General features: G+C 36.9%; 1 protein-coding gene across 1 annotated transcript in view; it reads left to right on the forward strand.

Annotated features, from left to right (window-relative positions):
- LOC150095132 (apolipoprotein B-100-like) overlaps nt 1-14,435 on the forward strand; it is a 297,535-nt gene that overhangs the window by 208,942 nt on the left and 74,158 nt on the right. The window contains exon 14 of the mRNA XM_090411200.1: nt 2,250-2,518. Coding sequence (XP_090267326.1) covers nt 2,250-2,518 — 269 coding nt within the window. The remainder of the gene's footprint in view (nt 1-2,249; nt 2,519-14,435) is intronic.

A 14,435-nucleotide genomic window follows, 5' to 3' on the forward strand; every position in this document is an offset into this window, starting at 1 on the left:
AGCATATAATGGAGGAACTAGGGGTGGGAGAGTATTGGACCTGGTGATAGGATCAGAAGATCTATCCATAACCAAAGTGACCACATTGTCTTCAATTGATGAAAGTGACCATGCAGTCTTGACTTGGGAGATTGTAAAACATGTGGAATATTCTTTCCAGAAGGGGTATATGTGGAACTATAATGCAGGTGATTATGACAAGCATAGGAAGAAGCTTAAATCTGTGGCATGGCATAAATCACTGCAGGGTAAGGATGTTAGTAGTGCATAGGATATAGTTAAGGGGCATGTAGAGGGAGTAATATTAACTTGAATACCTACGGTAACGGCAGTTAAACAGGTGGGAATTAGATTGTTGAGTAATATCATTAAGCACAAGCTGCAAAAGAAAAAATGCTGTGGAAGTTATATAAAGAGAAAGGGTGACCAGCAACTTCATGAACAATACAAGGCTAAGGTATGAAAGGTGGCCAGCATGGCAAGGAAGACAAAACCAGATTATGAGAGGAATCTAGCTGAGCAAGCCAAAGGAAATCCCCCCAAAAAATGCTTTGTGAATGGTCGATCATGCCTTAGTAATTTACTAACTTTTTATAATAGAGTACCAGCTGAGTTGTATAAAGGAAATAGCTATATGATGATTTTTCTGGATTTTGCAAAGGCATTTGATAAAATTCCGTGGGAAACTCCGTTATGCAAATTAGAATAAATAGGAATGGATTGACATTGGCCAAGTGAATAAGAGGGTGGCTACTGAACAGATATCAAAAAGTGATATATGGAGGGGCAGAACTTCGGTGAAAACCATGACTAGTGGTGTACCGCAAGGTTCAGTGCTGTGACCTTTGCTGTTTAATTTGTACATTAATGATAGAAAATAACCTGAAAGTGCTCAGGTCTGGTCCCCTGGGTTTCTTGGGGAAGCATTGGAGAGGATTCAGAGACAAGTGACCAAGATGGTGAGTAGCCTGTAGAATGTTCCTATAAGGATAGATTGAAGGTGTGTGGATTGCAGAAGTTGGTTGATAGGAGAAAAAGAGGGGATATGATAGAATTATTTAAGTTGCTGAAAGGCTTTATAGGATTGATGCAGGGGAAATGTTTCAGCATTTGGCCAGTAGAACCAGAAAAATGAGTCATCCCTGAAATTTGAATTAAGTCGGGACATGAGGACCAGATTTTTTGCTTGAATAGTTGTGAATGAGTGGAATGGGTTGCCAGAATTAGATGTGAGTACTTTGTTGCTTTGTCTGTTAATGGGTTCAAGGCATTGGTGCACCTGGGGAGGAGGCTCAAGGCCCCCCCTGCAAAAAAAAGGAAAAGAAAAAAATCACTAGAAAAATTTCCAAAAAACTTTTCCTAATTAAAATTATTATTTTTTTAAAATTTATATCGTGCCTTCTATTTCTATGCTACTTATGAATTAGCGATCACATAAGGTGGGAATACCCTATAGCACTCGGGAATTCTGACTTCTGTGAACGCAAAGTGAACAAAGTAGTGCTCGAGTGCTACTTTGTTTGCCTGAGCTGGGCCAGAGGAGATCATGGTATCATGTATTGGCGATCACTGCAGATACTCGGTCATAGCTCGTATGCGATGCACAGTGTGTATTCTCAAATCGTCTACTCAACTTGCCCCCCCTCCCCCCGATTAAATCCTGAGTGTGTCACTGATTCAAGGAGAGTTATGATAGATTATATGGATAGTTTGGGTCTTCCACAATGAGTCTTTTGACTCCATAGAGGTGCCCGTATAATAATAGTAATTTTCTGAGAACTATGTTATCAAAACTTTTTCATATGTTTAGGTTGCACCATCACAAATATGTGAATATACCCTACCCTGGTCACTCACACCATCATTGTTGCCCTTCGTAAGTATTCATTCTTCTGCTCACAATATAGCAAAAGAACTCTTGCATTTTATGCTGCAGATGGTCAGTGTTCTCTCATATTGCAAATTTTTCTTTTCTATGTTATGCTTAAAATTTCTAAAATTTAAGTTGTAAATGAGACATTTTTTCACTGTAAATTTGCCCTTCGTAAGTATTCATTCTTCTGCTCACAATATAGCAAAAGAACTCTTGCATTTTATGCTGCAGATGGTCAGTGTTCTCTCATATTGCAAATTTTTCTTTTCTATGTTATGCTTAAAATTTCTAAAATTTAAGTTGTAAATGAGACATTTTTTCACTGTAAATTTTAAAGGCTGGTATTGTTTTATGCAATATTACTTTTTTCCCCTAGGCCTTGAAAGATATGGATTTATGCTATGCAAAATTTAAATGTACTTATTTCTATGAATTATTTATGCCGCTTCTTACTGATTCAACTCGAGAAGTTGGTCTGCGTATTGCCACATTTCAGTTATTGATATCAAAGGTTGATGATCTGGATATGTCATTAGATCTTGCTAAAATTTTGAAAGAGGAAAGAAATTCACAAGTAAAAAGCTACATTGCCTCACATCTTAAAGATTTATTCCAGGAAAGCCAGAGAACTGGTGCTCATAGAGAGTAAGTCTATTCATGTTTACTCAATTTGTTTAGTAATCCATTAATTATTGTTGTGATACTGTATTATTAAAGCCGTGGTATTATATGACATATCACTACATATTTTTAGATAAATGTACAAAAGATTTGCCAATAAGATGACCTCATTGTTAATAATCGTAACTCCTTATCTTTATCAGAAATGTTTGTGAAGAAAGAATCTTTTAGAAAATGAATTTCATCTACTTTTTTTTCAAATAACCAGATTCTTATCTCCAAACCTATTATTATGTGACACCTCCAAGGAGTCCAAAGACTCATCATGGGAGGGTACAGTGAACCACATCATCTTCACCAACACCATCTACTGACCACCACTAGTATTTTCACAGACAATTACAAACATCCACAGCCTTCTGGCAGGAGAGCGGATACGCTAACCACTCGGCCAACCAGGCCGGTCTATGTATTCCATAGTACATAGTACATGCCATAATACATAGACTAAGCCTATGTATTCAATGTTTCACTATAATGGATTTTGAATATATGTGTGTGTGTGTGTGTGTATTTCATATATCGTTGTAAGTTTTCTTTTTATGTGTCTAGGATACCAGTCTGTTATTCTTGAAGTCCATTCTATTATCTTACATGAATGCTGTATGTTCTGCCTATCTTTTCTTGTTGTTACAGATAGCTTCTACCACATCTCTGAATCCGGATTGATTTTTTCCTTATTTCAGTACATCTTATATGATCTTTCTTGCTCCTATTACAGACTTTTTTTCTATTATCCTTTGGTTGGTTATTAGGCTTTGTTTTTTCTTTTCTATTGTGTTCCATGTTCTTGCTGATGTAGGTCATTGCTGGTAGAATAATACTATTAAAAAGGTTTGATCTTGTTTTGATATCTCTCATAAGACAGAGTGAATAAAAAGTGAGCACCATCATGATCACCAAATCAAATTTAAAATGAAGTCAGAGTGCAGAGCTACATTTATTTAGTGATCACTCTCTACACCTTTCCATTTGGTGAGAGTGATCATGAGGGTGATCACTTAGGTTGTGGTTAGCCATATGCAGACTTTTCTCAGGAAAGGATATATGTGAAAGTACAAAGCTGGTGATTATGACAAGCTTAGGAGACAGCTTGGAGCTATAGCATGGAATGAGGAGTTGAGTGGTAAGGAAATAAATGCTGCTTGGGAACTGACAAAGAAATACATAACAGAATCAATGTGTGAATGTATTCTGAAGGCCAAAACGCTGAACAAGGTAGTTGTCAAATGGATGAATGAGGAGCTAAAGCATGGAAGAGGAGGATTAATTTCTGTGGAGACAGCACAAGATGAATAATGGTAGCAATTAATTGTGTGAGGAGTATAAAGAGCAGGACAAAAAGGTGACTCAGTTGGTAAGAACAGCAAAACTACAGTATGAGCAGAAATTAGCAAATCAGGCCAAGAAAAATCCTACAGAGTTTTTCAGATATGTGGCAAGTAGAAGGAAAAATGATCATTGTAATATGGTGTTAATGGTAGAATGGTAACTGCTGAAGAAGACATTGTATTCAGAAATATAACATCATCTGCATAAAGAGATGACCTTGACATCTCCAATTTTGACATCAAGTTTAATACCACTTTCTTTCATAATGTAATCCATGGAAGCTGGGCAACAGTGTGGTTAGTAAGGGTATTAGAGCTGGGTTCTTTACTTTTAGAGTGCTGAATGAGTGGAATAAGCTGCCAGAGAATGTAGTGGGTCCTGTGACAGTGAATGAGTTTAAGGCAAGGTATGATAGATACTGTGTGAATGTCGAATAGTTGTGATGAACATGATTTGGGTCCTCCCTCGATGAGTCTAAGGACTCCCTGGAGTCGCCCGTAATAATAATAATATACAAGATGGATCACAGAGTTGATAATGTACATCCTGGTCTCACACCTGATTTCACATCAAACTATTTTCCTGTACTTCCTTCAATTCTAACTGCTGACTTACAACTCAAATAAAGACTAAATATCACTTGATATAATGTTGCTTTTTCACCATATAACTGCAGCTTTCCTCTTCACACCTTGGCATATGCCTTTTCTAGATCTACAAAACTTAAATACAGATCCTTGATATATTCCCAGTTGAGATAAGTAATTAATTGATTTGTGTAAGATATATCAATTATTTGTCTTAAAGTGAAAATCTGATCCTGATAACCTCTATTTGACCAGAATCCAACTTGTTCTTCACTACACTTACCTTCCACAATTTTTTTGCCTTTTCTCAAGATTTCTCCCTCTCTCTATATTTTTTTTTTTTCTATTCATTCTATCTCTCTTACCTCTCAAAATTCCTTAGATCATAATAAAGAAGTGAATGATCTCACTGTGACCATTATAACTTTCACATTTCGTCTTCTATCAAGCAAGTTTGATGAAAAACATTTTTTATTTAAATATAAAGAGCTAATAAGCTTCATTTCGGCGATATAAACAATATTTTAAATTAAGGGGATATAAAATCCGCATTGTTTTAAAACCGAATAAGAAACTCAAAGATTGGAATCAGAGAGTTTCATGCCGAATATAGTAAACTATAAAGTATCAGCGATCACTAGCGTGAGCTAATGCAAGTCACCCTAGTACGTAGTACAATACCGGACAACTCGTTGCGAAGGTGGGGAAAGTTCAGATCGCTATTCTTAGGTATTTTCCATAATGTAAAAACACATTTCCTAGGAAATGTATGCTGTTATTACATTATGGAGGGAGGCCACTACCCAGACCGGTTTCAGCCTCTTTTGAGGCTTCATCATTTCAACTGCTTCAACATTTTTTATAAATTTACTGAAGTGAGCTTGAAGATAATTACTCTCACAATAGGAATACAACAATTAATTGAGCAGATCCAAAGGCAATTTCAAGGAAAAGAATTTTACTGTATTAGGGGTGCTTAAGGGTCAAAGCTGTATAACTGAGAGGAGACCTCCACATAGCCTTTAAAGGAATGTGGAGAACCGACTAGGGCTTCTGACCTAATGTCCAATCTTCACCTACTCGTGGTGAACCCTGTTGGGTATCTACTTGTATACTGAACAAACGAGGATGGGCTGGCAATTTGGGATTTAGCTGACCAAATTGTATTCTTATTGGTTAGACCAGAATAAAAAAAATGATGGTACAACATGACAAAATTCCATGCCGGCTGGGGCGTCGCCCGGTTAAACAAGGCCCCCGTTGTTTTCATCAGGGAACCAGGGCGAACAGCGAAACGTCAGCTACTGGAACAAATCTGAAAACCCATCCCAACTCAACATTACCAGAGTTAAGGATCGGTACTATCAACATAAGAAGCCTGAATGGCAAAGAAATGGAGCCAGATGAGGAATTAGATAAGTACCAGATCGACATAATAGGGGTGACTGAAACAAAAAAGACAAAAACTGGTGAGATCTTTCTGAGAAATAAATACAAAATGTTATATTCAGGAAATGACAATCAAGGAAAAGAAGGAGTAGCCATAGTATTCAACACAAAATACGAGGCTAATCTTCTTGAATGACAGTCAGTCTCAAGTAGAGTAATGTGGGCAAATATGAGAATGGGGAACTGGACAATGAGACTTATTTGTGCCTATGGTCCCACAGAAGGTTCTACTAAGGAAGAAGTGGAGGAATTTTTTTGAGGCTTTAGAAAAAGCAACTGACACAATGAAAAATGAAAAGTTGGTCCTTGTTGGGGATCTAAATAGCAGAGTAGGAAATGAGTGTGAGATATACAGAAATAATTTGGGAAAATTTGGAGAAAAGAGCAAAGCTAATAATAATGGCAAATATCTGTTGGATTTCTGCTCAGGACATGGACTGGTTATTACTAACACCATGTTCCAACATAAAAATGTGCACAAATTCACATGGAGAGAAGAGGCAAGGAATAAGAAAAGTCTCATTGACTATGTTATTGCTGATAGTGATGTTTTCTCCCTGGTGCAAGACACCAGAGTGTACAGAGGATTAGGAATTGGAAGTGATCACTATTTAGTCTTGAGCAGGATAAAATTGAATTTCATATTGAAAAGAATAACATGTAAGAAAGTTTTAAAGCGAATAGAAGTTGAGCAGCTCTCAGATGTGAACTGTAGACTAAAATACACAAAGATATTGAAGAAAAAATAAAGAGTTTGAGAACAGGAATCAAACTTTGGAGATTCGGTGACAAGCCTTGAAGAAAGCCATGATTGATTCAGCTGGAGAGGCATGTGGTGAAGTTGTCTGTAAGGATAGAAAAATTAGAACTCCATGGGGGACACAGGAAGTTAAAGAGGCAGTGAAGGAAAAGAAGAAAGCATATCAAAAGTTCCTGGCAAATAAGTCAGCTTGTGCTCTTAGAGAAATTCAGAGACAAATGTAAGAAAGCTAATCACTGTGTAAAACTAGCTAAACAAAAGTCATGGAAGGACTTTGGCAAGAATATAGAAAATAAATATCAAGAAGGTGGCAAAATATTCTGGAGGTTGTTGAAGAAGCTTAAGAATGGAGGCAAGAGTGCTGTAAAAGGAGTTAGAGATGATAAAGGTGACATGAAAACAGGAGAAAAAGATATCCTTGAAGTATGGTGTAATTAATTTGAAAAACTGCTAAATGAAACAAGCAGTGATGACAGCACAATGGTAAAAAACACTGACCAGGCATGCAGTCAGAAATGCATATCCATATTTGAAGTAGAAAAAAAAGCCATCAAAGGCTTGAAATGTGAAAAGATAGCAGGAGTATATGATATTCGACCAGAAATGGTAAAGTATGGTGGTATAAGAGTCTTACAGTGGCTGCACTGCATAGTTCAGAAGGCCTGGACAGAGGGATGAATTCCTGATGATTGGAGTAGAGCTCTCATAGTACCTATATATAAAAAGGGAAATAAAACTGAATGTGAGAATTACAGAGGTATTTACCTACTGAGTGTTCCTGGCAAGATCTATGCAAGTATACTTGAGAAACGGTTGAGAAGAATTGTGGAAGAAAAGCTTGGTGAAGACCAAGCTGGATTCAGACCAAACAGAGGCTGTCAGTATCAGATCTTCACTTTACGACAAATAGTCGAGAAAGCATGGGAATAACAAAGATCTGTATTTAAGTTTTGTCGATTTGGAAAAGGCATATGACAAGGTGCCAAGAGAGAGAAGCATTTCATTATGCTGCAGTTATATGATGTCAGTGGGACATTATATCAAGCAATACTTAGCCTTTATTTGAGTTGTAAGTCAGCAGTTAGAATTGAAGGAAGTACAGGAAGATGGTTTAATGTTAAATCTGGTGTGAGACAAGGATGTACATTATCTCCTCTGTTATTCATTATCTATATGGATCACATTATGAAGGGAAGTGGTATTAAACATGATATCAAAATTGGAGATGTTAATGTCAGCACTTTGCTTTATGCGGATGATGTTATACTTCAAAATAAATCAGCTACAAGGCTGCAAGATTCTCTGACTAAATTCAATAACTGTTGTAATACATGTGGTATGAAGGTCAGCATTAAAAAGACAAAGACAATGAAAATAGACAGAATCATTGAAAATGTGAACTGTGTTGTGAATGGGGAACCTGTGGACCAAGTAAAACATTTCAACTACTTAGGCACGATTTTTGGTGAAGATGGTAAATTAAATATGGAAATAGACAACAGAATCAGCAAAACTGGTATGGTGAGAAGTCAACTGAATAAATTTATATGGAATAAGAGAGAAATTAGTCAGAACACTAAATTAGCTGTATACAAGACAGTGTTCAAACCAGTTTTAACTTATGGATCTGAGAGCTGGGTCAGAAGTAAAACACTTGACGAAAGACTAGAGACCACAGATATGAGAGTCCTGAGAAAGATTAGAGGCGTGAACAGATGGCATCAATAACAATATCATATGAAAAACGAGGATATTAGGAAAGAACTTGACATTGTCAGCATCCAGGAATGCGTTAGCAGAGCTAATCTCAGGTGGTATGGTCACTTAAACAGAATGGGCGAAGAAAGATTAGCAAAACAAGTGTTCTCTGCCAGGTTGGCAGCAAAACGACCCATAGGAAGACCAAGATATAGATGGATTGATACGGTACAAAGTGCCTTAGACGACAGAAATATAAGATCTGATAATGTTGGAGTCTTGACAAGTAACAGACTGATTTGGAGGAAAATTGTAGATAGGAAGTTAGTTATGATGTCATTTTTTTAATGTAGTACTATCATATCCTGTACACCCCTTGAGGGTACATGGCAGGAATTTGATGATGATGATGATGATGATGATTATTATTATTCAGGCCTCCATGGAGTCAAAAGACTCATCATCAATGGAGGTCCTTCCTAAGAAACACAAAGTCTATCATACCACTCGTTGACTGTTCTTGCTATCACCACTCTGGCAATGCATTCCAAGGTTCTAACCAAGCAAAGAAACCACTCCTCACCCTCTTACTCACAGCTTCCTTTCGTAACTTCCAGGGATGGCCCCTTATATAATTCAGTTCTTTTTATTGAATATATGCTCCTTTCTTTTCTTCCCAGTTGAGCATGGATTGGTTGCTCAAGTGGTTAGTTTATACACTCTCCAGATTGTGGGTTTGTATCCTGTCTTGGACATGGACAAAAGTGATTGTCTTTAGGTGGTAGATGAATTTAATCTCCTAGCATGAGACTACCACTTTGCTAGGAATCCTGAAGTGACATGAAAAGTTCCATGTTTGGTGTTTCTTTTACATGGTTTCCAGAACAGATAAAAAATGAATAAAAAATACAACAAAACTAATAAAAAAAATCATTAGCCTACTGATGGTATTAGTGTGCTATAGGTTCTCAACCTTTTATGGGTAGGAGTTAATTAAAAAAAAAAAAAAATAAATATATGTGTGTGTGTAATTTATCCAGAATTCAATTCAGTAGTTTTTCTCTCTTTCTGATATCTCTCTCTCTCTCTGTCTGTCCCCCCCCCCTTTTTTTTTCTCTGTCTTTCACTAGTGTTTCCAGATGACAGCTGTTCCATAGCTCACAACTCACTTGCATTACTGGAAAAGTTGGTCAAAAACAGAATTCAGGAAAGGCTGGATAAGAATATGATACTCTATGAGGAGCAGCACAGTGGCATTGGAAAGAGTCAGTTATGTCTTAGTAATTTATTAAGTATTTATAATACAGTGACAGCTGAATTGGATTATGAGTATGGTACATGATGATACTGCTGGACTTCACAAAGATGTTTGATAGAATTATTATTATTATATCACACTTCCAGGGAGTCCAGAGACTCGTCGCATGAGGGCATCAACTCTACAACTCCTTATCTCACTACTCCACCAACCTTCATCATCTAACACCAGTGCCATCTACTGCCGACTACCACCACTAGTGCTTTCACAGACAGTCACAAACATCCATACCCACAGCAGGATTTGAACCCGCAGCCTTTTGGCTGGAGAGCGGATACGCTAACCACTCGGCCAACCAGATCCTGTTACGGAAATGAAAATAAATGGGGATGGATAAAACACTAGTTATATGGATATGATGATGGGCTGATGGACAGGTATCAAAAATGTATTATATGGAAGAGAAAATCCAGGAGAAAGGTGAATAATGGTGTGCAGGAGGGCTCAATGCTTGGATCACTTGGTGTTTAATTTGCACATAAATGATATAGGAAATAATATGAAGAGAGATGTTCAGTTGTTTACTGATGGTACAAAGTTGAGTAGGGTAATATTTAATAAAGATGATTCAGAGAGCTTGCAGAATGATTTAAACAGACTGACAGTATGGACAAAATATAATGGATATCCATTTAAAATGGAAAAGTTTAAAGTTATGCATTTTAGGATAAAAAGATTGCAAGCTGTGTACCACATTGAGGAAACTGTACTCCAAGAAATTGATGAATCTAGGAATTTGGGCTTGGCTAAGGTAGCCAGGGTAGCTTACTGGATTATTTCATTACTGAAGAGTTTAGATTTTAGATCTCATTTTAGAATCTAGATCTCACCCCTTTCTTGACAGCATTCATTCTCAGCTTCAAAGGATGCCTTCTTATCCTTTCCCAACCCTCCATAAAATGAAAAATTCCATAACTGAAATCCATCCTGTATAACCCTATTCAGATATTAAGTTTATAAGTCTCAATTATATCACCCATCTTTCTCCTGTTTGCTAGTGCCTGCAGTCTACAAATTCTCAATCTTTTTTTTCATAATCAGTGTTACACCTGATATTTAACATTCTCCTTTGCACTCTCTTCACTGTATCAGAATCGCCACAGAAACCAGGAGACCAGACCCGGACACAATAGTCCAAGTGAGATCTTATAAAGAGACAATACGACATCTTTATCATTACATGTCAAAGTTCATTTCATCATTACAATTATTCTCTGAGTTATATTTGCAGTCTTTGCTATACGACCCTTGAACTTCAACTTCCTGTCTACTAAAACTCCACAATCCTTAGCCTGATCAGTTCCTTCTAGCATAATCTCACCAATACAATATGACATTGGATATCTAATCTCACCAAAGTGCATGATTTTACATTTACTAATATTGAACTGATAGCCATTTTCCCATGCCCACAGTTTCAGCCTATTCAAATCATTCTGCAAGTATTGCATATCAGCCACATTCCTGATTACTTTGTCTATCTTTGCATCATCAACAAATAACTGTATGTTCCTGTCAAATCCTTCCCAATGTCCACTGTTATTCAAGGATGGATCCTTGAATAACAGTGGACCAAGGTAGGATTCTTATGGTACACCACCGGTTACCTTAAATCTTGCAGTCTCGCATCCCCCATATTGTGATATCTGTCGGTCAGCCATCCTCTTATCTATGCTAATATTTTATAATCCAAACCCATATTCTCAAATTTATGCAACAGTCTTTCATGCTGTATTCTGTGAAAAGCATTAGCAAAATCCAAAAGTATCATGGTGTATCAATTCCCCTTGACTAATTCAATGGTAACACTATTATAGAAGGTGAGCAAACTGCTAAACATATGACCTTCCTTAGTAAACTCTTGCTGTTCATTGTAAAATAGATATTTTCTCTCAACCCATCAACCCATTTTTGAATGCCAACCCTAAACAGTTTTTTCAAAAATCTTTACCACCAGGTCAAGAGATACTAAGGTCAATAGTTGGATACACCAGTCTTTGCACTACCTTTGTGCAATGGGATTGCCATACATTCTTTCCACTCTTGTTGAATCTTCCACTCTTGTTGAATAAAAGGAATAGCTAGTTCAGCCGAACACTCTTTTAGCATCCACGTTGATATCCCATCAGTTCTGCCCACATGGTTGGCGTATCCTCTTTCCAGCCAAAAGACTGTGGGTTCGAATCCCTCTAAGGGAATGGATGTTTGTGATTATCCTAGCAACCATATATACTGCTGTGATCTGTGTCCTGGCACAGTATGACATTTGATGTCTTTGCACCATGAAAATCAAAATTTAAAATCAAATCAAATCCCATCAGTCCCTATTGCTGAATTCTTATTCAGATTATGCAACAGCTCTAATATCTCCTCCTCATACATCTGAGTTTCTAAATTCAGTGAAAAGGTACCAGAAATACTGAGCACAATGTTATACACACTAGGTATGAGAGCCTTTAGCAAAATGAACACTCATTAGGTGAACAATTTCTTCAGCATATGTCATCCTCGCACCATCTGCCTTCAGTAGTGTTGTTCTTTCATATTCATTCTTTCTTTTACTTGCAGTAGCATAGCAATAGAATTCTTTGGGATTGTCTTTAGCTTGCTTTTCATACTCAGATTTAGCTTTTCATACAACAATTGTGACTTTTCTGACCCACTGCTTATAATTTTCATAACGGACATCACCCTTATATGCATTGTATTCCTTCCACATCATTGTTTTCTTTCAAATCTCTTGTTTGATAAGCTTACACATCCATTTCACTCCTACTCTATTTATTCTTCAAACACTAGGGACACATTTTGATATTGCATCATTTAAAATGCTTTCCATGCACTGTCCACATCCCCTTCCATGAAGGGGATATAATTGAGGCATATAAGCGAGTCAGGGGTTGTTATTATCCTACATGTGTATGAAGGTGGCCAATGTGACTGACATGGGCCACCTTCATACACATGTGATACAAAGAGGTTTTTCATCTATTGGGATTGGAGGGTAGAACAAGAGGGTATTGCTGGAAACTGTATAAAGAGGATGTGAGCAGAGTAGTAGGTTCTTTGAATGCAGAGTGGTTGTTGAGTGGAATACATTATCTGGTTGTGTGAATGCAGACACTTTGAATCAATTTAAGGCACTGCTGGATGCCCTTCATGTATAATAGTGTGTGCCTTCCACAATGAGTCTCTGACTCCATGGAGGTCAGATATTAATAATAATAATAAGCAGCATGCCTACTCCTCTCCTATCCTGTCTATCCTTCCCAGTGGCGAATTCTCCATGCTTGCTGTGCAAGCTCATTAATTGAGAAAGAAGTAATATTTATTTGTTAATAAATGCATGCATTTATAAGCATTCCATTTAGGCTTTTATTTTTGTAGACAGAAGGCGTTTTAAGCTTGCACAACAATAATTTAGCTTTGCGTTGTGTATCGAAGGCTGACCCTAGTCAAGCTACCTTGGCTTGCCCAGTTGTGGGAGCATCCAGGTCCTCGCTTCAGTACTGTGATTTCATGTGTGCATAGCCATTTCTGCTCCTTCCACATCATCTCACCCTGTTGCTTAAACATGGGCCATATGCAGTCAAAGTAGCTCTAGCCAGTGAGCTTCAGCCAGCCTTTACAAGTGTGCGTGTTAATTGGGAAAATTAAGTTACAACCAACTTTTTATGACGATGTTATTGACCAATTCATAAAGAAGAACTGTAAGGTAGAATTTGTATTCAAGTAGCTAAATTGAAAAAGATAGAATATCATTTGTAAAATAAACGTTGTATTTGTATGATTATATGTACATAAATTTCTAAATACAGGTAACCCTCGTATAATGCGGTACTTATACAACGCAGTTTTGATATAACATGGTCTAAAATTGTAGTAACCCTTGTTGAATGCAGTACTTATACAACACAGTTCTGATAAAAACACGGTCTACAAATTGTAGTAACCCTTTATCTTTTCATGTGTTTTTCACCGCGGTACTTAAAAATCAAATTTTATCTTCGTTAAACTTGAGTCTGCCTGTATCCCGCATGTAATTATAAGTAGCGAATTTATATTAGGGGAAATACCCTTTAGCACTCATGTATCACCTTTATCTCAATTGTTTACCGTATAAAACGTTTATTGTTGAACATTGTCCTCGTTTCTGCCAGGAAAGTGCATTAAAAATCATAAGTGTATTCATCTCAAGCTGAGCACTTTATTTTCTGGTGAGTTATATACAATATGTAATGCTTGCTTTTTTCTGTAAAAAAATATTTTTATAGTAATGGCCACAAACTGCAATGAAAGGGAAAAACCAACATCGAAAAGAAAATTAATTTCTTTCAAAGAAAAATATTCAAAATTTTGGATCGGTTGAAAAATGGAGAAAAACTAGGAGTTTTTGCAGGGACTTTGAATTTAAATGAATCAACAATTCGAACAATCAAACAAAATGAACATAAAACCAGAGAAAGTGTTTATTGCTGGGTCAACGATAAGTGCAAAGCACGTTGCTCATGTATGTGATATTCTAATGGAAAAATGGAGAAATCTCTAATGATTTTGATAGAAGATTGCACCTAAAAAGAAAATTCCTATGGATGGTAATCTTTTACTTTGATTACCTTGATGGACCTGTGGTTTCAGTCAGGATTTCTCCATGACTGCAGGTCATAAAGAGTCCAGCTATTCCTGTCTTGGGCTTTCCTTCTCCTTTTTCTTCCAACTTTCTTAATCATTGGGTCT

The sequence above is a fragment of the Typopeltis vanoorti genome, chromosome 21, assembly GCF_054136105.1.
Source record: "Typopeltis vanoorti isolate ZY-2024b chromosome 21, IOZ_Tvanoo_1.0, whole genome shotgun sequence".
Lineage (NCBI taxonomy): Eukaryota > Metazoa > Arthropoda > Arachnida > Uropygi > Thelyphonidae > Typopeltis > Typopeltis vanoorti.